The sequence below is a fragment of the Myripristis murdjan genome, chromosome 13, assembly GCF_902150065.1.
Source record: "Myripristis murdjan chromosome 13, fMyrMur1.1, whole genome shotgun sequence".
Classification (NCBI taxonomy): domain Eukaryota; kingdom Metazoa; phylum Chordata; class Actinopteri; order Holocentriformes; family Holocentridae; genus Myripristis; species Myripristis murdjan.
In genome coordinates this window covers 39,930,699-39,957,006 of record NC_043992.1, presented here as the reverse complement: position 1 = coordinate 39,957,006, position 26,308 = coordinate 39,930,699, and the positions used below count along the sequence as shown (strand labels likewise).

At 42.2% G+C, this 26,308-nt stretch overlaps 1 protein-coding gene across 1 annotated transcript in view; it reads left to right on the top strand.

Annotated features, from left to right (window-relative positions):
* The first annotated feature begins 3,395 nt into the window (after positions 1–3,395).
* The window catches only part of LOC115370794 (polypeptide N-acetylgalactosaminyltransferase 17-like), a 29,171-nt gene continuing 6,258 nt past the window's right edge, over positions 3,396–26,308 (top strand). The window contains exons 1-9 of the mRNA XM_030067972.1: positions 3,396–3,843; positions 3,993–4,344; positions 6,254–6,437; positions 8,624–8,790; positions 13,634–13,808; positions 16,535–16,732; positions 20,243–20,360; positions 21,639–21,824; positions 24,503–24,640. Of these exons, the coding sequence (XP_029923832.1) occupies positions 4,101–4,344; positions 6,254–6,437; positions 8,624–8,790; positions 13,634–13,808; positions 16,535–16,732; positions 20,243–20,360; positions 21,639–21,824; positions 24,503–24,640 (1,410 nt within the window). The 5' untranslated portion in view covers positions 3,396–3,843; positions 3,993–4,100. The remainder of the gene's footprint in view (positions 3,844–3,992; positions 4,345–6,253; positions 6,438–8,623; positions 8,791–13,633; positions 13,809–16,534; positions 16,733–20,242; positions 20,361–21,638; positions 21,825–24,502; positions 24,641–26,308) is intronic.

Genomic DNA, 26,308 nt, shown 5'->3' with positions numbered 1-26,308 from the left:
TGAGAGCTTGACAAGAGTACTTGAGACTATCACATTCACCCTCTCAACAAATATCAAGTCGAAGCTCTTCTTACTCTTTCCCCCCCGCCCTGTTGTCTTCTGTGCCGCAGCCACACAATCTTTCCCTCTTACATTTCTCGCTTTTGTTCTCTCCTCCATCTCAGTGTGTCCCTACTCCACTGCTTTCTCCCCAGTGTGCGTTGTGTGCTCTTTCTCAAACTCTATTTTTCCTTTTTCTCTCTGTATCTCTGCCTCCTTGTGTGCCTCTTACCGATGCTCGCTTGCTCTCTCTCTCTCTCTCTCTCTCCCTCTGTGTCGCTCTTTTCCTCTCCCTTGATGTTTCTTTCTGTTTGTCTCTTGATTTGTCTCACAGAGTCTCATACTGGCTTTTGATCTCTCTCTCTCTCTCTCTCTCTCTCTCTCTCACACACACACACACACACACACACACACACACACACACACTATCACTCCCCTCCTGGGTTGCCTACAGATCAGAGTTGGCATATTACTCAGTTAGCTGCAGTGTTACCGGGCTCCTCGATTCATCTCGGTTATATGGGTGACCCATTTCTGCACAAACTCATGGATTTTAATGCTAAAGTGCTTTGCCACATCAATTCAGACAATCCAGACTTTGAGCATGTGGTTCTCCTTAAAGCCCTTTCTCCCCTTTAGTCAACTTGTCTTCAAAAAAATCCAAATAATATTGCAATTAAATTCATCTAGGAGCTCTCTCTCTCTCTCTCTCTCTCTCTCTTTCTCTCTCTCACACTCTCTCTCTCTCTCTCTCTCTATATATATATATAGATAGATAGATAGATAGATAGATAGATAGATAGTGAAAGTATTCAGACCCCCTTCACTCTTTCACTTTTGTTATGTTGCAGCCTGATGCTACAGTTGTTTCAGTTCATTTTTTCTCGCATTAATCTACACTCAGGACCCCATAATGACAAAGTGAAAACAGAATTTTAGAAAAAGGAAAAACTGAAGTACTATTCAGATCCTTTGCAACAACACTTGAAATTTGGCTCCCTTTCCCTTTTATTATTTTATTTTTTTCTTTCTAATACTCTGGTGATATTTGTATCATGTCATTGCTGTTATTATTGTTATCATTATTAACATTATCATCACTACCACTATTATTATTGTGAGCTTGCAGTATAAAACAGTATATGTACGCATGAGAGGGTATGTTTTGTGTATGTACGATATGAATTAAAAAAATTATATATATATAAAAAAATACATTTCTCCAATTTCTCTTTGTGGTTGCTGAGCTCCAGAGATCCTGTGTGGAGACGGGACAAAGCTCCAGAAGGACAACCATCACTGCTGCCCTCCACTGATCTGGGCTTTATGGCAGAGCGGCTGGACGGAGGCCTCTCCTCAGAGCAAAACACATGGAAGCTGCTTGGAGTTTGCAGAAAAGTACCTGAAGGACTGTTAGACTGTGAGAAACAAGATTCTCCGGTCTGATGAAACCAAGACTGAACTGTTTGGCCTCAGTTCCAGATGTTCTGTCTGGAGGAAACCAGGCAGCGCTCATCACCTGCCCAGTACCATCCCAGCAGTGCAGCCTGGTGGTGGCAGCATCAGGCTGTGGGGGTTTTTCAGCAGCAGGGACTGGGAGACTGGCCAGGGTCAAAGTACAGAGACATCCTCAATGAAAACCTGCTCCAGAGCGCTCAGCACCTCCGACTGGGCCGAAGGTTCATCCTCCAACATGACAGTGACCCTGAGCTCACAGCCAAGACAACACAGGAGAGGCTTAGGGACTCTGTGAAGGTCCTCCAATGTTCCAGCCAGAGCCCTGACCTGAGCCCTAACATCTCTGCAGAGACCTGAACATGGCCGTCCACCGACGCTCCCCATCCAAGCTGACCGAGCCTGAGAGGATTTGCAAAGAAGAACGGCAGAAAATCCCCCAGTCCAGGTGTGCACAGCTTGATGCTTCATACCCAAAAAGACTGGAGGCTGTAATCGCTGCCAAAGGAGCTTCAACTAAGTCCTGAGTAAAGGGTCTGAATACTTTTGTCAATGTGATATTTCAATTTTTCCTTTTTAGTAAATTTACAAAAAATTCTACAATTCTGTTTTCACTTTGTCATTATGGGGTACTGAGTGTAGATTAACGAGAGAAAAAATCAATTTAAACGATTGTAGCATCAGGCTGCAACATAACAAAAGTGAAAAAAATGAAGGGGGTCTGAATACTTTCTGAATGCTCTGTATATATATATTTGTGTGTGTGTGTGTGTGTGTGTGTGTGTGTGTGTGTGTGTGTGTGTGTGTGTGTGTGCTTTATGGTATTTTTTAAATCTTGCATATCATCACTATAATATTCCTAAAATATTGTAATAAGGATTTGTCATTTTGTTGTCATATTAGTAGGCTATCCCTCTAAAATGTATTCTAGGATCATTGTAGTTATTTTCCATAATGGGCTAATAAAGATATTTCCTATCAATAGCAAATGGTCTTTGGAGTTTTTTCGGCGGGATGACATGCTGTGAAATACTGATGCCTTTTTTTTTCTTTTTTCTTTTTTCTTTTTTCTTTTTTTTTTTTTTTTAAACTGTGGATGCAATAATAGGATGAAGACTGCTTATTCCAAACGGATTATAGTTTTATTATTTATATCAGATAACCCACCTTATAGAACAGCAGGAAAAAGATTTTTTTTCAGAGGTTCCCAAACAATTTCATAACAAAAACGCCCTTTCTGATAACGATTCGATACGCTGAGTAATGCCATCTGGGACAATTTTTTTTTTTTTTTTTTTTTATCTATTTTATACAGGATTTCGAAAGTGTCTGTGTGTATGTGGGTGTGTGTCGGGGAAAGGTCTGAGGAACCTTTGACCCAAACATCCGTTCATGCATGTTTTCCATTGTGATCACTCCTATAGGAAGCGTAATGACAGTAAAATTAAACTGTGCTTTAATATATTCACCCTGGGGACCGCATGGAGCACAAGAAGGACCCCTAGTGGATCACTAGGCCCCACATTGGGAGGTAATGTAACGTGATTTAAATGTACTGTAATTGCAGATAATTGGGTGCTAGTGAGCAGACGCTCCAACCACCACCCACCCACCAGCACTGAACTGCTGTGAACTATTTACACAAACCCCATGCAGAGCTCAGCCTGAGAGTAAGACAACCTCCCCAGATCCACTCCACGTTTTTATCTGCGCCCTTACTAGGCGCCGTATTGCTGATGGGGGAGAATTAGATGAAATACCAAGAAACGACATGCAATAAAGGCGGGAGTGTAACGGGGAAAACATTGGTGAGTGTTAACCGACCGGGGAAATGTAAGAAGGGACGCGATTCCTTTCCCTGCCGCTGCCGCTGCGTGTGAGGAGCCTCCATACCTTCGCCGGAGGATGCTGCGTCTGTGAACCATTGTACCCGAGCATAATCCATGCAGTGTCTTGGATCGCATCTCCCGGTGATATTTTCAGGGATATAAGGTGATATGCGCATAGGTTATCAAGGCTCAGGAACGCGGTAAAGGCGTTTTGAAGGTTCCCAGTGTCTGTGAATCCGGACTATTTTGCGCGCAGTCTTGTTCAGTCGCGTCATCGCCGACTTCTGTTAGACGCAAAGAGAAAAAAAGAAAGGACTTGATAGTCTCCTGACTCTTAAATTATTCAGGTATACCGCTTCTTCGCGCTCAACATATGCTCGACTCTTTGTCTTACATCCTCCGTGCATGATCTTAAAACAAGATCCCCTAAGTGGTGGTGACACGGATGAAAGCCGATGGCCAAGCTCCCCCAATTTCCTCAGAAGGGGGATGCAACCTAAAATAACCCCGGTGCCAAATGGTAAGTCACAGTTAATTTATGGCTATGAATATGAGCAATGGCTCAAAATGTGAACATTCTTGAGGTTTTTGCAATTTATTTCTCTCTTCTCTAATGCACATAGCCCGTGCGGGTGTGTGCCGACCTAACCTAGTTGCTTATACCTGCAGCTTTTTGCACATCGCAAGGCGAGGGAGCCCTGAATTTGTGACACGGCTTCTCTGGAGACAGTGTCCGTCCCTGTCCCCTCTCTCGGAGCCCGGACATCGACGACTTTAATGGCTTTTGTGTTCAGGAGATGGAGGGTCTTACTGGTGCTGAACGTGCTCGCCGTGGCCGGTTTCATGACTTTCTGGGCCAAGTGCAATACACGTAGCGTCCCGGCCGTCGGTCAGGAGGCTACGGCTGATGGGAAGAGGCCCCGGGGCAACGGGACGGCGCAGCAGGGCGCCGGCATTAGTCATGAGGTGCTGCTCAAGAGACTCGGCTCTCTGGAGGACGTGGTGTACAGGCAATTAAATGGTAAAAAAAAAAAAAAAAAAAAAAACTTAACACAAAAACCTGTGAACCTACAGACATCCCCAACCGATCTGCAGAGACGCTAAGGTCATTGTAGGTGCCCCTGGTATTAGACATTAAAGGAGCTTCTCAAAATCTTGTCTTTCCACACACACACACACACACACACACACACACAAAGAGGTTGGCTCATTTCATTTGTTTTTCGGCTGGGCTAGTCTCATCTCTTATTTACCAGAGTCTCTTAGTTTATTTTCTTACAGCAAGAAATTCTCAAATAATGTTAAGACCTGAGTTTACATGATTATAAATAAGCACAAAAGCACATGCATTTTTTTCTTATTTACAAGCTATTTATTTATTTATGTATTATTTTATTTAAATTAGGTACAGCAATAGTGAGCTTATAAAGTTAACCTTTGTTGCTTTGAAAATGTAATGATACCAATTTGAAAACTGGCCATTTTTAGGGCAGACCTGGGGCAAAGTTTTCCCACCATGCGCAATAATGTTAACTGACTATGTTGGAGACTGGTAATAAGTTAACCAGGCACTGTCTAGTTAACTTAGCTTGCATCGGAGTCACTAATAAAAGCTATATAATCAACAAACTCTTAGGTACCTTTGTTTGGTAGTTTATTTTCTCACAGCAAGAGCTTCTCTAATAATGGTAGGGCTTGAGTTTACCTGAAAAACGTGATTGATTGTGAAAACTTGATTGTGCAAATTGGAAAACTGGCCATTTTCAGGGCAGATCTGGGGCAAAGTTTTCTCGCCATTAGCAACAATGTTAACTGACTGTTTAATGTAGGCTAACATACAGTAAGAAAAGCTATTACAGCAATATTTTAAAATACCTATTTAATTGTTTGAAAGATGCATTGCAATAAATAGGCGATATTTAAAAAAAAAATCATATTTCTGCTTCATTAAATTTTATACAACGACAGAATGTTTTAAGTTAAATTAATTTTATTTTTGTACAAATGTGACCTTTGCTTTCCAGAATCATATTTATTCGCAAGTTTGTCCTCCTAAGAGGCAAAACAGAAAGAAGCTCAGAAATTTGAAAACTTTGAACAATTTATTTATTTACACTCTTCCTTGACTTTAGATGACTTAAGATTAAAGTTCTAAAGAAAAAATAGTTTTTACTTATCCCTAAAACTTTGTCAATCTAGAGCTATTCTGGTGCTGAACTGATCCATGTGTCTTGGTGCTCCAGTGAGGTCAGAGGTCAGGGTTGGTTCGAGCAACACGCCGGAGCTGGCAGGCATTCAGTGCCTCGCTCAAGGACACTTGAGCAGGGTGGATGTTTGTCAGCAGTGGTGCATGAACCACCGGGTTGAAGGATGGTCCCTTTAGCCAACAGGCTGCCCTGCTGTCCCCAAATAATCCCAAATAAACTAAGATGAATGTAATGATGGTTATCCCTCACTCTGAAATGAACAGTGAACAAATGAAAGGCCACTGTGCAGCCTCACTGCCCGGCTCACAACCTGGAGAGTGAAAGATTTCTGCCTTTTATCATTAATTAGACAGCTCCATGTTGAATCTTGATGCCTTTTTTTCCTTGCTGGAATTTTGCAGCCTCAATATAGGATCAGCAGGCGAGTAAGACTGGGAACCCCAGGGCTGAGCATATTTGTTACATCTCTATTTTTATACTGTAACCCCGTACTGAAGGCACAATCTGTGCCAACACTTTGTCATAATGTCACATCAAATCATAAGCTCACCTCTCTCAACAGCGAATGACTACCTTCCCTGACATGGGGTTGGAGTTGGATCTCTGATAGGATTTTGTGTGTGGGGGTAACACCTGTAAGCCTTAGACAGGATTATTGAAAGAGGAGTGACTCAGCCACACCAGGGGATACTGACATGTAATCTTCTCGTTTGCCTTGCTCAGGTCTTTCTAAATCTCTCGGCCTCATTGAGGGCTTTGGGGGTCGAGGTAAAGGTGGCCTCCCTGCCACCCTGTCACCAGCTGAGGAGAGTGATGCAAAATACCTGAGGGAGAAGTATGGATATAATGCCTACCTCAGTGACAAAATCTCTCTGGATCGGACCATCCCGGACCACCGTCCCAGCAAGTGAGCACAGAGATTTGATTTAGCCAAAGCTGTCAAAAAACGGGTCTGACAAACTTGTTCTCTGTGCAGATTTCATAACCCTGCACTTTAAAATGAGCATGTTTTATTTTTAAGAGCACTAATAAAATGTTTGGCTTCATGACCCTTCTGCTGGTATCAGGAACAAATTCCTGTGTGCTTTGAAGTGTTTGTACCTAATGCACTGCACCCGTCCCTTTTAATTTCTCTTCCTCTCTCTCTCTCTCTGTCTGTGCCTCTTAATCTGTTGTTGGATTTGTGATGAAGCTGCACTATCAGTGTGTCCATCGATATGCATGTATGCATGGGCAGATAAATCTAAACACACACACACAGGTGGTGCTTGTATCAGCAGGTGTGAACTGCATGCTTCTGATTGCATTTGCGTATCATCAGTGTATATGCATGTGCATCCAGGGGTGCATGCTCCCATACTCCCAAATAGCCTTGTGTTGTATCTGTCTGCGAGCTTTCCATAGAAATGTTCATTCACAAAGTGTCTGTCTCTGCTCCTGAACCCCAGTTAAATGAGCAACAGCCCCCGTTTGAAAGTCGGGGATGATGAGAAAGCCTTCAGCCAATCTCTGCCACCAGTTGCGTAGCTTCCATGGTCGGGACTACTACTGCTAATGCAGTAATAGAATTAGCAGTAGTAGTAGCACTTGAAGTAGTAGTAGTTGTGGCAGTATATGTAGTAGTAATTATAGCCTTTTAGTATCAGTAACAGTACCAGTATCAGTTTTTTAAAGATTATTTTTTTGGCGTGTCTGCTTTATTTGACAGTCACAGTAGAAAGAGGCAGTAAGGGCAGAGAGACAGAGGGGATGGCACGCAGCAAATGGCCTGAGGTCAGATTCAAACCCAGTGTGCTGCGAACAGGACTCAGCCGGAACACGTGGTGTGGGCTCTTATCTGGTGACTGGGCTGCCCCCTGTCAGTGGACTTTTAAAGACACAGCGATCATCCTGGTGCCAGGAGTGCCAGCAACCATCATTTCATTGTGGATTCACTGAGATGGAGACACTTGAAAACAAAAATGTAAATGACAGTCGCTCAGCAGTGTAGAGGAAGTTTTTAGGCAACACTTTCCACAATGTGCTACTGTTTGGTGCAGTTTGGTTTTAACACTGGCCAGGACATTTTTTATTATGTTGGTCTCCCTCATATCTTTCCTTCTCCAGCGCTCTTTAAAAAAATAAAAAATAGTGCACTTTTTGCAGAAAACATGCAAACCTGGCAACTCTGCAAGTCTGTATAGACTTTATGCCAGCTGCTTATAACCTGATGTGGAGTTAAAATGACAATATTATTTGACATAGTTAAAAAAAATATGTGTAGGGGCAATTCATTAGTCCCTTGACACAATCCTGTGCCCTCAGCCGGAGGGTCAGGACGGCCCAGGGGGATCACTCAGTCATTTAGGGAGTTCTGATATGATTAAGAATGTGAAAAAATATATTTCCGATACACAAATCTATTGTAATCATACTTAACATACTTAACTTAAGTTCACCATTATTCATTGTTAAGCCTGTAACGGATACATAGGCATGTTTTGGGGCTGTCACAAGGTTGAGGATAATTGTGCCATCTGACTTCACCGGCTGTTGTGAATACATAGGGTTCATACTGATAATGTAGGCTGCCTTTATTCCAGTATGGAAGATAATAAGATACGAAGACCACCTTTTTTTTTAATGTGACAAGGAAAGGAGATAAGGAAAGGAAGGAAGTCACTCTCCACCAGTGTAACTGCACAGAGAGATGCAGCCAAAGCCTTGATGCACCTCTCTCCCCTTCATTAGAGCTGTAGCCCATTTAAACAAAGGCTGCAGTAAAAATAGGCCTCCTATCTGCAGTAGACAGACTGTGAATAGGCCAATATGGAAAAAAAAGGAAAAGGAAAGGAAAACCCATGTGATTATAGTTGAACAGGAGAAGGCACGTGATTCGTCTTTTAGCCTCTGCGAACAAGATGTCAGCAGCTCTGTGGAGGCAGCTTGGTCTTTCACGGTGATGATTGAGGAAGAGAGGAGCGCGCAAATCCCAGGATGCAAGTCTCACAGCAAGGCATTAGAATAACCTCACATAGAAAAGGTTTCATTTGGCTTTCAGATAAGATAGTCACACTGTGGCATAACTGCGTGTCTGTCTGTCTGTCTGTCCAGATGCAGGAAGGTCAGCTACCCGAGAGACCTCCCCCAGATCTCCCTCATCTTCATCTTCGTCAACGAGGCTCTGTCAGTGATCCTCCGCTCAGTGCACTCAGCTGTCAATCACACACCAGCTCACCTGCTCAAAGAGATCATCCTGGTGGACGACAACAGCGATGACGGTCAGTAGACTTTTATTCCCAAAGCACCCGTGTCTTTTTCCCCAAATGATTGAGATCTGCTGTATCTCAAGTCCCGCATTTCCTGTCAAGAGGAGGAAAAAAGCTACAGGTAGAAAAAAAAAACCAGAGTATCATGCATTCAATATGCACACTGCAAAAAAATCGAATCATTCAGTCTCATATTCAGTGTTAACCCTTTCACACATAGCGGTCACTACAGTGGACAGCTGTTTAAGAGTCATTTTCTCCTAAATGCAATGGTTTCTATGGTGGAATTGCATATCAGCTGTTAGAGTGCTCTCTGCTGCTCCCCTGCATTGAGGTTCATGCAGAGACTGCCAGCTCTTGTTGCTGAAAACATATTAATACTAGTAGAATGACATGGTAGGACCAGTCCTGTATTCTGAAAGAAGTATGGAGACTCACAGAGATATTCATGCCCTAAGAAGTGTAAAAGCACATCAGAAAGAAATATTGACTTAGGCTTTCATAATTCATGCATGAAAGGGTTAAAATCTTATTCTTTGTATAACAAGTCAAAAATATATACTGTATACCAAGGGGATGAGACAGTCCCACTTGTTTCCAAAGCAGTTTTTACTCATTTCAGGATTTTTTCTGGGAACAAGTATAAATAAGTTGAAACAAGGCAGAATATCCGATATAAAAATGTCACTTTTTTACTCTTGAGTCTGGAGTTGACCTCATGTGTGCGTGTTAGTTTTTGCACTGTGAGCTTAAACACACTCATACCATTATACACTGATTACATTAATATGTTGATTTGGACCAGGGGTCACCAACCCAGTCCTCCAGGGCCCCCTGTCCTGCAGGTTTTGGTTCCAGCTCTGCTCTTTCACACCTGACCCAATTAAAGCTCACGCATCTTCCTGCACATCCTGTTCAGGTAGATCTGCTTCAACCAATCAGCACCAAGCCCTGGTTTAGACAAATATTAGGCAGATATTAGTCTTTAAATAAACATTATGGCCCAGTCTGTGTTGCCTGTGCTGATTTGACAGATATTACTTCAGTCAGCCTCAGAGGTAACGGTCTGTGAAACTTGCCTCACTCTGCCTTACAAAGCCGCTAACCAGCATATGAAATTTGTTAAAATGGGTTTCAGGGGAGACTTTTTAATGTCCAGAGGCTTCTCCATCCTGAAAAGAATGACATTCAGACAGAGAAACACACACACACACACACACACAAAAACCCACTAAATCCTTGTAATGTGTTTCATCCTTTGAGATTTGGCATATAGATGGTAGAATTTAAACATGTAGCATGAAATAATGGCTCAAAATAACAGTTATAGGCAGGTAGTGCAGACATGCATGCACGCACACACACACACACACACACACACACACACACACACAAATAATTTAGAGCCTCCTCAGATTGCAGCTGCAGAAGGTACTGTCCCCTGTCACCAATAGAGTTTACAATCAACACTCCATATTGTGCTCTGAGCATACAGCCGAGTGCCTATATTGACTTCCCTTTATGATGTACATTATGTGTTTCCTTGTTTATTATTCTTCATTTTGTGCACATGTGACACACCCTTTTGCACAAGCAACACCCAAACTCTTTAACCCTTTATAGGGCACTCATTGAAATACTGTGAAATTAAAAAAAAAAAAAACAACCCTAGACTGTTATTAGTGAACATGACAGGACTTTATTACTTTTATAACATTTTTCTAAAATTTTCATTTTTCTATAGAAAATCAAAGCCATTGAGATTGGTCAAATGCCACAATCATGTGACCTGGGATGTAGAGCGATCTTTGCTGATTGGCTGGGTGAAGACCGAATGATTATTGAACTAACTGAGACAGGGGATGGGCCTGATATGTACAATTTCTGAAATTGCCAAAAACAGTCACTTGCCCTATAAAGGCTTAATCTCTTATAAGCATGTAAAAAAACAACACTTGCAAACACTTCAAAGCAATTTCATACAAGAAATTCGAGCTCCGGCGTGTGCGACACAGACAGCGTCAGCCAACACAAAAGCATACGTTAAGGCTTGCTGCGGGGAACACAGGGAAAGATGGCGCCCTGAAATGTCCACTGGCAGGACGGCGGCGTCGAATGCGTCACGGGGCTCCATCAGGGTGACAAGGTGACGGGCGTCTCCTCGACAGAAGCCGCGTCCACCGGTATTGAGGCTCGGTGTTTGGTCGGGTGACTAATGGGTCCAGCTTTTGCGGGGCGGACAGGCGGAGAGGCAGAGTGCCACAATAGGATGTCACTGGAGAGATGTCCCCGTCTTATTTATGGGGCTGCGCTGCCAGGCTGGGCCCTGTAAGACGAAGACAGGAAGAGCGGAGGGGAGTGGACTGCAAGGAGGGATGAGGGCGGATGGGATGAAATGAATGAGGAGGGAGAGAGGAAGAGGCGTATGTTGTGGAGGGGAAAGTAGCTTGAAGGGAGAGTCGGAGCAGAGGAGGTGAAAATAGGTAGTGTGAAAGAGAGAGAAAGATGCACACAGAGCGAGGAGATCAAGCCAGGCTATTAGAGGAAGTGGCAGACGAAGTGAGAGAGAGAGAGAGAGAGAGAGAGGGTGGGAAAGAGTGAGGGGCCTCAAGAAAAATAGGGTCGGACAGAGAGAAGGAGAGCGAGTGTAATGCATATGGAAAGGAGGGAGGGAGGAACGCAATAGAACGGAAGAGTAAAACAGATGCGATGAGGAAATGGGACGCGAGAGACGGTACGAGAGGAAGAGGAGGGGAGACCTCATGCGTGGAGGCAGAAACAGCCGGGGCATGAAAAAGTGGCTGAGGATGGCCAGAAATGCAAGGAGAGAGAGAGAGAGAGAGAGAGAGGGAGAGGGAGAGGAGGGTAAAAGGAGGGAGAGACAGTTCAATCCCCCCCATGCTCTTGGCTCTGCTGGATGGCTGAGAGCCAGCTATCTATCACAGAGGGAGGAAACTGCAGCAGGGGAGAAGGCGAGGCATGCAAACAAATAACACTCACCATTCTCTCTCCGCCTGCATACGTCGCCCGGCTCGGCTTTTTTGGCCTCGCATGACGGTTTGGACAAAACTCACACGTGTGTATGCGTGTGTGTGTGTGTGTGTGTGTGTGTGTGTGTGTAAGAAACCGAGACAAAGAGCATCAGAAATGTGTTTATTTGTCTGTGATGATCATCAAGAATATAGAGAGACAGAAAAACAGAGAGCATTACAAATATGTGCAAGTGTGTGTGTGTGCATGTAGGCGTGTGTGTGTGTGTGTGTGTGTGTGTGTGTGATGCAAAGGAAGAGGGGCTGTGACTGTTTGGCTCCGGAGGGAAAAGGCTGATCACTTGAGTGAGAGATCAAAGGTGCAGCGGCTGCCACCACTCAGGAAGCCGCAGACTCCCTGTGGTGGTTTTTGCCGTCTGCTGGAACGCGATACAGAGCCGCAGGGACGCGAGAGAACACGCTTACGTCGCATCCTCCTGCCGCTGTGTGTGTTTGAGTCTTGAATATGACACAAAACTGGCCAATGTGATGAGGCCTTTTGGTTTGGTTGTGTTTTTGTTCCTCTGAGTGCGAATAATCAGACGACGGGATTCTTTATTGATCGCTGAGGAGCTGTTCTGTTTCCTCTTGTCTGGGTCAGGGTCAGGGTCAGCCAAACAACAACAAACCCAGCGCTGGCAGGGGCTCAAAGCCTTTCTTGTGGCTTAATGCTTCGTCCTTAAGTTGAAGAGCAGACTCTCGAACTACGAGCAGGGTTCATAGGGTCAGACAAACTCCGGAAATTTGAAAATGCAATTTCCAGGTCCTGGGAAAAGTTATGAAAAAAAAAACAATTGCAAAGCCGTGGAAACTGACCAACACAGTGTTCGCTCAGTTTAAAACTGATTCACCAGTTCAGCGTGTTGTGGCCCTTGAGGATTCCTGTGATGTGTGTTCATGCATCAGTTTGTCTCAGTGTGGTAAAGAAAGCTGAACATACTTTACTTCACCTCTGCGAGCCAGTGGTATCCACAGACTGACTGCTCTGTTGTTTCAGCTTGGACTGGACTTACAAAGTGAAAAACTCTGTCCAGGTTTATGTGAGTCTCTCGTTTGTTTTACAGAGGCTTATATACAGTATTTGACTGACTTTCACCACATAGCGCCCATGGTGCTAAAACAAACATTTTCAGGGGCAAATCTAAAAAATACATTTTATGGAAAAGTCATGGAAAGGTCAATGAAAACCTCCGGCAAATACAGCGGTGGAAAAAAGTTTTCGGACACCCTTAAAATTTTACACAATCTCAAATATTATCATGAAATATTTGTGGAAAAATCTTTTTTGTGTTTCAAAAGGTGTGGCTGCATTAGACAGATACAAACAAATACAAATTATATTTTTTTGTTTATTGTTTACAAGAAAAACTAAGCAAACTAAATAGTTGACAGTGTAATCTTTCTCTTCAGGCGTGTTTCCTGCGTTAGGTTCCTTGTTTTAGCCATTTTTGTGTCTGAAGAACTTTCAGATGTGCTGCTTTATATAGACACCAAGCTGGGCAACAAAAATTGGGTCTTTTAATAAAAAGAACCACCTTCATCACTTGTACCAAAATGACCCAATACTCCAAATTTCTGTGTATTTTTATGGAACCAATCAATTTGAAGTTTTTAATGGCTTTTTTAGGATTTGTTTAGTATTTGGGCTGTGACTGGACTAAAAGAAATTGCACTTGAAGACCTAAGAGTGATTTGTTAATGTAATATTTCACAAATGCAGGGGCTGTCCCAAAACTTTTTTCCACCACTGTAGGTGTCTGAATCACAACAAGACCAAAACCCTGCTGCTGTTTTCATCCCATGTGTTTTTGTCTCTTGTGGCCCAGAGCAACTCAAAGGACCACTGGAGGAATACGTGAACAAGCGCTACCCCGGCCTGGTGAAGATCGTCAGGAACCAGAAGAGAGAGGGGCTGATCCGCGCCAGAATCGAGGGCTGGAAGGTGGCCAGTGCCGAAGTGACCGGCTTTTTTGATGCCCATGTGGAGTTCACTCCTTCCTGGTGAGTCGGTTCGGCCTTTGGATAGACTTGAAAAACCTCAGGGTAGAACTGTTGGGATGCAAGGGAGTCAAATCATTCATTGAGAGAGAAACAGCACAGAATCAGCACCATAGGATTTGGTTCAGGCTCTGTTTGGCTGTGATGAATAGTGTGAATCTTTAGGCTAACAGAGGTTCAGTTCCTTTGGTGGCAATTCAGTTTAAAAATGATGTTTTTTTTGTTTTTGGAACGATTCAGTTTGGTCCAGTTTTGTGAACCATGATGCAGGCCCACCTTGTTGTCATGTGGTAAAGATGATGATGAGACGATGAATGCCTCTCAGTTCTCGAAAGAGTATAGCTAACAAAAGACAACTCCTTAGCCCCATCATAACCACAAAAAAAAAAAAAAAATTGGAGCATTTTGTTTCACATGTGTTTTTGTGTTTTTGATAACAAAACATTAGAGACAGGCAGTTTAAATTGTTGCATTAATTCTATGAGTTATTAGTCTTGGCATAAACCTGAGGGCTTTAATCTTTCCTCAGTATTTCTGTAATAAACTTAGTGGTCTGGCCTCTCATTTGAAATTGTTTAAAGAATGGTGAATGATTTGATTCAAAGCATTTCATTTGATTCAGGTCAAAGTCAGAACAATTCATTCTATTTAATTAGCAGATCAATTCACTTGAATCTGCAAAAATTAATAACTGATGCATTGATGTAATGAATAAATCATTGCATCCCTAGTTATGGCACAAATGAAGAATTTCATTTCAAAATGAGATATTCACTATTTGAAAAGAGAAGATAACAGCTTCATTTACCAAATGGTGTCTTGCATGAAAGTGAATCACATTTTGTGTTATTAATAGAAGTTCTGAGTCATCATAAATCCTCTTTGCCTTGTCAGTTTTTTTTCATATAGATAAAATTATCTAAGGCAGCAAAACTTTTCCAAAATGCGTAAAATTTTGCAGGCATAACCCATTGAAGTGCAATAGAACAACCGCAGCATTATTACAGCACTTTCTTTCAAAGCTGCCGCTAAGTGTGAGTCACTTCAGTGCTTTACAGAGTCCATGAAGGAGAGCACAAAGCAACAGCAAAGAGCCTAAAATGAACACACCAAACACTATCCTGTGCCTGGAAAAAATAAGATAAGAGTACGTAGGGCTGTGTGATATCACAGTATATATCGTGCAACAGTAGAAAGTCATCAGTCGTCAGTCATTCAGTGTGGTGCTGTATCAGATCAACTCTGTGGTAATTTATTACGCTAGGTGATATTCTGTAATTTGAACAACGCTTAGTTGTCCTTTGCGCTCCACACATGAGCGTAGGCAACATAAACTTACTGCACAACAAACACAATAACACAGTGTAATGTAAATCCTGTGTGGAAGCGTAGCAGTAGCAGTATCTAAAAAAAAAAAAAAAAAAAAAAAAAGGGATTTCCCAGTTTGGGATCAATAAAGTAAATCTATCTATCTATGCTGTGGTCAGCATGGTGCGATTGTCTGTTCTGAGTGTCACACTTCACCGATCACTAAAACTCTGCACAGCAGCGTCAACTTATTAACTCTACGCAAAACACTCACTCCGAAGCAACGTTTTGATATATTTCTCACTGTGAATTTGGTGAGTCCTTGCAGTCTGTAGAATTTGGGGGATGAGCTGGCAACATCACAACAGACACGCAAACCTCCTCAGTTCCAACCGGTTGAGGAGACATGAAAATCGGCATCATGTTGTCTTCATCAACCGGCAAAAAACACGGATGTCGCGCCAAAAAGTGGCCTTGTGTCGTCCTGTGTGCGTGGTGCATGGGTGCAGGAAGCCTCAGCGTTTTGACAGAAAAGTAAATGACCGAGGTAACTGACTGAAGTAGTGTCCCTCCATATGGCACCTTCACGGCACTGTTGTTGCCTGGGAAAAAACTGTGCCAGCATTGGGAAGCATGTACATCATTACACTGCTATTTTAAATACTTTACACTTAAACTTATATTTTGTTTGCTGTTGAATTGAAAATTTGCCCAAAGGTTCCAAATAAAAGGAGAAAAATAATAAAATATGATTAAGTATCTTTTATTTGTCATTTATTTAATTAGAAATGTAATAAGGAATAAGTCTTTTCATGTGATCATTTTAGATAAACAATTTATTCATGTATTTCACTGAAAAGGTGCAATATTGATATATATTGTTATCTGGATATAAAATGACCATATCGGGATATGAGATTTAGGTCATACTGCACAGCCCTGAGAGTAAGAAAAGAGGAGGGTGGGTGGCCCTGTAAGTTAAAGTGTAAAACGTAAGATGCGCAGTTCATGAAATATACAAAAGATGAATAAAATACAACCTCATACTAAAGCCTGTCTCCAGAAGTAAGTTTTGAGTGATTTAAAGGATTTAAAGTGATTTAAAAGCAAACATGTTGTGCAACACAACATGTTTGTCCTGTCCACCTCTAGGTAGGTCTTTTACTAGCTCACTAGCTGAGTGTACTATCAGAGTCTGCACACCCCAGTTCACTCAACATAAATAGACACACACTCCGTGGAACTGCGCTGAGCTGAATCAAATGGAATTGTTAATAAGTTGGTACAACTTTAGGGACCGGCTAACTAACTGAAGTGGGCGAGTGAAAAGAGATCTTAAGAGAACCCGCCCCATGCCATCTGTCTTTAAGCTTGTGTGTCTGTGCATGTGTGTGTGTGTGTGTGTGTGTGCATTCCACCAGGGCCGAGCCAGTTCTGGCCAGAATCAAAGAAGATCACAAGAGGATCATCTTGCCCTCCATTGACAACATCAAACATGACACGTTCGAGTTGGAGCGCTACGAGAACTCAGGCCACGGATACAACTGGGAGCTGTGGTGCATGTACATCAACCCGCCCAAGCAGTGGTGGGACGAGGGCGACACCTCCGCACCCATCAGGTATATACGTGTGTGTGTGTGTGTGTATGTGTGTGTATATATATATATATATATATATATATATATATACACTACCAGTCAAAAGTTTGGACACACCTTCTCATTCAATGCGTTTTCTTTATTTTCATGACTATTTACATTGTAGATTCTCACTGAAGGAATCAAAACTATGAATGAACACGTGGAGTTATGTACTTAACAAAAAAAGGTGAAATAACTGAAAACATGTTTTATATTCTAGTTTCTCCAAAATAGCGACCCTTTGCTCTGATTACTGCTTTGCACACTCTTGGCATTCTCTCGATGAGCTTCAAGAGGTAGTCACCTGAAATGGTTTTCCAACAGTCTTGAAGGAGTTCCCAGAGGTGTTTAGCACTTGTTGGCCCCTTTGCCTTCACTCTGCGGTCCAGCTCACCCCAAACCATCTCGATTGGGTTCAGGTCCGGTGACTGTGGAGGTCAGGTCATCTGGCGCAGCACTCCATCACTCTCCTTCTTGGTCAAATAGCCCTTACACAGCCTGGAGGTGTGTTTGGGCTCATTGTCCTGTTGAAAAATAAATGATGGTCCAACTAAACGCAAACCGGATGGGATGGCATGTCGCTGCAGGATGCTGTGGTAGCCATGCTGGTTCAGTGTGCCTTCAATTTTGAATAAATCCCCAACAGTGTCACCAGCAAACCACCCCCGCACCATCACACCTCCTCCTCCATGCTTCACAGTGGGAACCAGGCATGTGGAATCCATCCGTTCACCTTTTCTGCGTCTCACAAAGACACGGCGGTTGGAACCAAAGATCTCAAATTTGGACTCATCAGACCAAAGCACAGATTTCCACTGGTCTAATGTCCATTCCTTGTGTTTCTTGGCCCAAACAAATCTCTTCTGCTTGTTGCCTCTCCTTAGCAGTGGTTTCCTAGCAGCTATTTGACCATGAAGGCCTGATTGGCGCAGTCTCCTCTTAACAGTTGTTCTAGAGATGGGTCTGCTGCTAGAACTCTGTGTGGCATTTATCTGGTCTCTGATCTGACCTGCTGTTAACTTGCAATTTCTGAGGCTGGTGACTCGGATGAACTTATCCTCAGCAGTAGAGGTGACTCTTGGTCTTCCTTTCCTGGGTTAGGGTTAGGGTTAGGGTTTTCCAGACTGACTGACCTTCATTTCTTAAAGTAATGATGGACTGTTGTTTCTCTTTACTTAGCTGATTGGTTCTTGCCATAATATGAATTCTAACAGTTGTCAAATAGGGCTGTCAGCTGTGTACCAACCTGACTTCTGCACAACACAACTGATGGTCCCAACCCCATTAAGAAGGCAAGAAACTGCACAAATGAACCCTGATAAGGCACACCTGTGAAGTGAAAACCATTTCAGGTGACTACATCATGAAGCTCATTGAGACAAGGCCAAGGGTTTGCAGCGCTGTCAACAAAGCAAAGGGTGGCTACTTTGAGGAATGTAAAATATAAAACATATTTAGAGCTATTTAACATTTTTTTCTTTGCTACATAATTCCATATGTCTTGCTTCATATATTTGATGTCTTCAATATATATCTACAATGTAGAAAGTAGTAAAAATAAAGAAAAAACACTGATTGAGAAGGTGTGTCCAAACTTTTGACTGGTAGTGTGTATCATTGAGGATGTCTCTGTACTTTGACCCTGGCCAGTCTCCCAGTCCCTGCTGCTGAAAAACGTACTGAAATGCTACTGGGCAGGTGATGAGCGCTGCCTGGTTTCCTCCAGACAGAACATCTGGAACTGAGGCCAAACAGTTCAGTCTTGGTTTCATCAGACCAGAGAATCTGGTTTCTCACAGTCTGACAGTCCTTCAGGTGCTGTTCTGCAAACTCCAAGAGGGCTCACCTGTGTTTTGCTCTGAGGAGAGGCCTCCGTCCAGCCGCTCTGCCATAAAGCCCAGATCAGTGGAGGGCAGCAGTGATGGTTGTCCTTCTGGAGCTTTGTCCCGTCTCCACACAGGATCTCTGGAGCTCAGTCACAGTGACCAGCGGGTTCATGGTAACCTTTCTTACTAAGGCCCTTCTCCCACGATTGCTCAGTTTGGCCGGGCGACCAGCTCTTGGAAGAGTCCTGGTTGTGCCAAACTTCTTCCATTTGAGAATCATGGAGGCCGCTGAGCTCTTGGGAACTTAAGGGCAGCAGAAAGTTTTTTGCAGCCTTCCCCAGATCTGTGCCTTGCAGCAGTCCTGTCTCTGAGCTCTGCAGCTCCTCTGACGTCATGGTTTCTGCTCTGATATGCATGTCAGCTGTGAGGCCTTCTATAGAGAGCTGTGGGCCTTTCCAAATCATGTCCAATCAATTTAATTGACCACAGGTGGACTCTAATCAAGGTGTAGAAACATCTCAGCAACCATCAAGAGAAATGGGAGGCTCCTGAATAAAATTTCAGTTGTTGTGGCAAAGGGTCTCAATACTTGTGTCAATGTGATATTTCAGTTTTTCCTTTTTGCGAAAATTAATAAAATTCTGTTTTCACTTTGTCATTTCGGGTACTGAGTGAAGATTAATGAGAGAAAAAATGAATTTAAAAGATTATAGCGTCAGTCTGCAACATAACAAAAAGTGAAAAAAGTGAAGGGAGTCTAAACACTTTCTGAATGCTCTGTACATGTGGACACAAACAAGGACAGGAAAGTCTTCATAAATGCTTAAAACATGCTGTCATATACAGCTCTCACTATTCACTACAGTTGCCCACATCTCAGATAAAAGATGAAACATCACATTTACCATATTTATGAATTAACAGGCACTTGAATGCCTCCTCAAACTCATAATTACCAGTGGGAAACTGAAAAATATTTATGAGCTCTTCAGTCTGTTGCTGGCAACTATTGAATATTTGTTTTTCGTCATTATGTAACAAAATTAGGTTTCTCATGGCATCCATTTTTATTATCAGATTGCTACGGAAACAAGTGCTTTTGTATGCAGTACCACTGTTGGAAAAAACTTCCAAAGTACACTTGAATTGCCCACTTCTTACTCAGTTCTCATTGGGAAATTTCTGACTTGTTAACATGGCATAAACCCCCCCCCCCTTTTTTTTTTTTTTTTTTTATTGTGGTATTGTGGTATTTTATTGTGGTACAAAAGCAGAATGAAAATTTTCCAGGTCTTAGCTTTAGGCAAGATCTTTATGCCAGGGATCTTTACTGTTATCAGAACAACCTCAGTAGACTCACACATACACACACATATTGATTACTGTTGTCTTTCACACACCTTCACAGCAAAAATGTGTGTTGGTGACACACATGCAGTCACACAAAGTCACAAAAAAACACACTGATTCGCTTCTGCATTCACACACACGAACATGCACCGTGAATCATATTCTAAAAATGCACATGCACACATATGCATGTATGCTTCACATAAGCACACAAGGATTCACACACACACACACACACACACACACACACACACACACATATACAGGCTGAATGTAATTTTTCTCCTATTGTTGTGTACTTCTCTTGTGGCAGGACTCCTGCTATGATTGGCTGCTCCTTCGTGGCCAACCGAGATTATTTTGGAGAGCTCGGCCTGCTCGACTCCGGCATGGACGTCTATGGAGGGGAGAACATCGAACTAGGCATCAGGGTTTGTGTGTCACCCGATTTTGTCTCGCTGCTCCCTTCCTCCTACCCTGGTTCACAGTAAGTGGAGCAGTGGCCACCGTAGCGTGGCACCACTGATAAATGAGGCCCCATTAAGAGTCCTGGAGGACCGGTGCTGTGCGTGCTGCACACAGGAGGGCAATAGAGATAAATAGGTCACACAGAGGGGGAAGGTTGGCCACTTTGTCGTTGCACAGTGTGGGAGCTTGGAGAGTCTGGTGTACTGTGATGTAAATTTTGTTATAAGTGTGATTGTTTTATTGTTTTTTGCATGCTTGGCAAAGAAACAAATTTTAGAATTAGGCATTAAATAGTTCTTAGAATATGATCAAATGTTTAGTTCTAGTTTATTTACAAGAATAAAGGATTTTATCTTAAGAAATGAAGTGCCAGCAGTATTATTATTACTTTCAGATTAACAGCAGTGTTGGGAAGGTTACTTTTTAAATGGAATAGGTCGCAAATTAGTAGTTACAGTGCTAAAAATGTAATAATTAATGTAACTATTTTAATTACTTCATCCATATCATGCAGTTCATTACATTTGATTACTTTATGGTTACTTTTCTAACAGTTTTTTGTTGGTAAACAAGCTTTACACTGTACAGTAATATTAGAGCCCTTTTCTGATTTCAGAGGGAACAAATTGTTGATTTTCCGGCACTGAAAGTCATTCTTGTCTGACAACAAGGTCAGCCGCCTTGACACGGTTGGCACATGGCAGACTGGTGGCTTAGAGCAATGGGCGTTGATTTTATTGGCATATGACAACCCTCAAGATGCTCCAAACCTGAGTGCATACCGCCAGGTGACACAGACATAGAGACGCTCCCAGCCTTGATGCTGTTCAACTCAAATTGGTCCCAAGAGTTTTGTTGACCTGTGTTGTCTGGAAATCTGACAAAAGAAGGCATTTCTGCATGGCGAAAAGATGCAAAGCAACAGAATGAATGTATTCTACATTTAAGCTTTACATTCAGATGTAACTTCCTTGTAATCCCTAGCGATTTGATCAGTAACTGTAATTTAATTCTATTTTTTCCCCAGTAATAAACTGATTACGATTACATTTATTTTGTAATTGTAATTTAATTACATGTACCTAGTTACTTCCCAACACTGATTAACAGGTAAAACATTTATGTAGTGCTTACCATTAGACAAGTCTTAAAAAGATAATGATCCTTTAAGACTTTGAAACATGGTTAGTATTTATTCCTTACGTTTTCCCTAAATGTTCTTCGACACCACACGCTGGCAGGTGTGGCTGTGTGGAGGCAGTATGGAGGTGCTGCCTTGCTCCAGAGTGGCTCACATCGCACGGATGAAGAAACCCTATCACAGCAACATAGCTTTCCACACGCGCCGCAACGCCCTGCGAGTGGCTGAGGTCTGGATGGATGAGTACAAGTCCAACGTCTACCTGGCCTGGAACATCCCCATGGAGGTGAGAGGGAACACCAGGCTTGATTGTGCTCTTTAAAAGGTGCCATCCATGGCATTTTCATCAATGTATCACTGTCATATTGGGTTTCTGTGACCAAATGAGTCATCTGTCACAACTCTTTGATCTCATACAGCTAGGTCCATAAGTATATGGACAGTGAGATAATATTTATGTTTTTGCCCTTGTACACCACCACAATGGATTTGATATGGAGTAATCAAGACATGATTGAAGTGCTCTCAGCTTTAATTTAAGGTGTTAAAAATATGGCATTAACTGTTTAGAAATTACAGTCAGTTTTATACATTATGTACTTTGCCCTTAAATTAAAGCTGAAAGTCTGCACGTCAGTCACGTCTTGATCACTCCATTTCATGTCCACTGTGGTGGTGAAAAATGGCAAAATTATGAATATTGTGTTACTGTCCAAAAACTTATGGACCTAACTGTATTAATGCCACGTGATACACACAGTTCTGTTGCCCAGATGAGTGAGAAGTCTAAGGGTGCTTTCAGACCTGTGGCCCGTTTGCTTTGTTCCGATTCAGGGGCTAAAGCGATACAGTTGTTTCGTTTTTTGTTTGGGGCGTTTGTGTTCACAGGGCAACCGTCTGTAGGTTCAAAGCTGTAAACAAATGCCATGCGCGAAAAAACTGTTCTCTCATTGGTCAGAAATTACCCCGAAAGAAGAAGTTTCCTCTTCCGTTCTTACCCCGGAAAAAACAAAAACCATGGAGCATCTTCAGCGTGTGGCTCGTTTGTTTCTCTGTGTTTCTGTGGTTAATGTACCCAGTGGCGGTTCTGCCCATGTTGCCGCCCTAGGCCAAATTACTGCCTTGCGCCCTTTTGTGTTACTACTCCTACCTACTTTTTATATGGACAAAATCTTGTTTGAATAAAAAGCCACCGGCCACGGCACCGGTCGGCATCAGGCGGGCCGGCCGCGGCACCAGCCGGTACCGCGCCCACCTGGTCAGGTCTGCCGGATCTGACAGGTGAGCGGCGCTGATGATTTTTTAATTTATTTATTTATTTATTTTTTTTTGCGCTTGTGCCGCCCCCCACATGACATGAAAAAATGCCCGCTTCGCCCATGCCTAAAACCGCTACTGAATGTACCGGTGTCCTGTAACGGAGGAAAACATCCCGTTCTACCGGGAATCAAGACTGCGCGGAGAAAATATCATACTGCATCTACTGAGAAGAAGACGGGCCGCGACAAGGAGTCGCCGACAAGATGGGCTCTGACGCCGGTTGAACCACGGTTATAAGTGAGTTGTGTCGCTTGCTGTGTCGATTCTGTTCTCACTGCAAACGAACCGCTCCAGGACTCGAATGGAAGCGAGCCGAGACCACCTCTTCTAGGCGATCTCGGCTCGCTTGTTTTGTCCCGCATCCGAGCGCGATTGCTGTGTTCACATATGTCCAAACAAACCGATCTTTAGGGGGAAACGCTCCCTGTTTCGGAACAACTGCTCCAAACGGGACAGGTCTGAAAGCACCCTAAGACCAGTGTTTGCTGTTTATTTCAACTGACGGTGAAAACGTCCCAATGTCCCAAAACATTAGTTTGGACACCAACAATATGTCAGAGGACACTCTTTTTCAGAGACTATGAACAGGATTGTTTTTATCTGTGCTTTCTGGATTGACACTTGACACTGCCGTCCAGCGTTTCAGAGGTTTACACGCAAATCCACCAACACAAAACTTTAAATGTCCTCGCTGCCATAAACAACTATGGTGTAGCTACAGTGGCACTTTGACACTAAATCAGTCTTGGAGCAGCTGAATGTTTCATTCTTATTACTTAAATTACTTACAAAGCATGGCTGGGCAATAAATCGAATAACTGGAATTTTGTGTTTTAAATTGATGTAAAAAAAAAAAAAAAACAAAAAAAACAGCTTAAATGTAAAATCGAGATTTGGACTTCATATGTCATAACAACTCAAACAAAGATTCCCATCAGTTAGTAGCAGTAGTTTGTGAAAAAAAACAAGAAAACTCTAGATTAAAATCCTAACTCATGAATAGTTTAAACAAAAAAATGGAGATTTTACTACTTGCTACTTCAAACTGGTAATCCATCAGTTCCTTCATGTTTTTATGTTGCCTGTTCATTAAAAAACAAAGCACTATTACGGCTGAGGGAAACATGAAGTGCATCACTTCCTCCACACGTGAGGATTTTTTTCACAGCAAAATAAAGTTTAGAGCAGCAGATGGAAAAGCTCTCAGGAAGTGGTTCCAGGTTTTACTAGTACTGTGTTATATTAATTGGCAGTCAGAGAGCAGCAAGAAAGACATTTATTCTTGGGCTGCACAGTTAATCAAAATCATATCAAAATCACAGTATGGATAAGTGCAATATCCAATTAATAGCAGCTTCACTTTTTTGATAAAGGTTAAATGAGACACTATACCATTATAAATAAGTATTGTGGAGCTACAGAGATGCCCTGGCCTACGAATAATATTCTCCATATGTAAAAAAAAAACAAAAAAAAAAACAGATCCCAGCAAAAATCACATCACCCTCATTTTACTTGTTTTTTTTTTCCTTTAAAATTAAAATTAAGATGTAAGATGGATCGTTCCTTTGATTTTAGGTCACTACACAGGTGGAACAGTGTTACCTGTGTCAGTGATGAGTCTGTGTTCTCGTGCCCCTGCAGAACCACGGCATTGATTATGGTGATATCTCCCAGAGGCTGGCGTTGAGGAAAAGCCTGCAGTGTAAGAGCTTTGAGTGGTACCTCGACAATGTCTACCCGGAGATGAGGAGGTACAACAACACTCTCTTCTATGGCGAGGTAAAGTCTGCACTCAAACTGATATGAAGGAATGGTATATTGATAAAACCACTGAAAGTGGAGAGAAGAAAGAAGAAATACAATCTCTGAAGATGAGACAAAAAACCTCAGGGGGTTAAAAAAAAAAAATATGAGAACTCAAAACTCAAGGAGGACAATGGTGCAAAACACAGAATTGTTTCTTGATAATTTCTTGATAGTATATTTTCCAGCATATTGCTTTTGTAGCGTTGTGTGAAGCTTACTTATTAGTATTATACTTTCACGTACTTTCTTGTACGTGAACATCAACCTGCCAAGGGACAGTTAAAATAATTATTTACATTGACTTTAAATGTTCTTTAATAGACATGGTCCCTTTTTTAATGAATAAATCTCAAAATATAAAAATGACATATAACAGGAATCGAATCAGTTAAAATTTATGAGGGACGAAAAATGACAAAACAATAAATAAATGAATAAATAAATAAATACGCATATAAATATATAAATGCATAAATAATTAAATTAATAAATATTTCTACATTTATTTATTTATTTATTTTTGTTTTTATTCATGCATTTATTTATTTATTTGTGTATTTATACATTTATGCATGTATTTATTTATTTATTTCTACATTTATTTATTTATTTATTTATTTATTTCTACATTTATTTATTCATTTATTTATTTATTTATTTATTTTTACATTTATTTATTTATACTTTTATTTATTTCTACATTTATTCATTTATTTATTCCTTCTTTTATTTCTTCATTTATTTATTTATTTCTACATTTATTTATTTATTTCTACATTTATTTATTTATTCCTACATTTATTTCTGTATTTCTACATTTCCACATTTATTTATTTCTGTATTTCTGTGTCGTATGTTAATAAGGTGGGCGGTTCTTACATTAGTCTTAAGCACGATTGGTTTGTGGGTGTGATCCTATCCACTGCTGCTACTGCCTGGACTGGCAGTAGCAGTGGATAGCAGTGGACTAGCTAGCCCGTCAACACCGGGAGATTTTTGGGGGGGCTAGCGGGGCTCCAACCGGAGGGAGGGAGGGGTTGTAGTGGAGCGCCGACCGTGTGTGTAGTCGGACTACTGGAAGTAGTCGGTGGGTGCATGATTTACCACATCATTCGCCAGTGACCTTAAATCACTGACGATGGCTCTCAAAACACTTTCCATTGCGTTTTACACAGTAGCTAGTAGGGCATTAATGTAAACATCGACCCGTCGAAAGTCGAAGAAACACACCCACACACACACACCCCCACACACACGGTCGGCGCTCCACTACAGCGGGGCTCCAACCGGAGTTGTAGTGGAGCGCCCCCCGGTCGCCCGGTCGGCGCTCCACTACAACCCCTCCCTCCCTCCGGTTGGAGCCCCGCGAGCCCCCCCAAAAATCTCCCGGTGTTGACGGGTCGACGTAACGTCGACGACGTGGAAAAGTCTGGCGTTGTTAATGCCCTAGTAGCTAGCTAGTCCACTGCTATCCACTGCTACTGCCAGCCCAGGCAGTAGCAGTGGATAGGATCACACCCACAAACCAATCGTGCTTAAGACTAATGTAAGAACCGCCCACCTTATTAACATACGACACAGAAATACAGAAATAAATAAATGTGGAAATGTAGAAATACAGAAATAAATGTAGGAATAAAT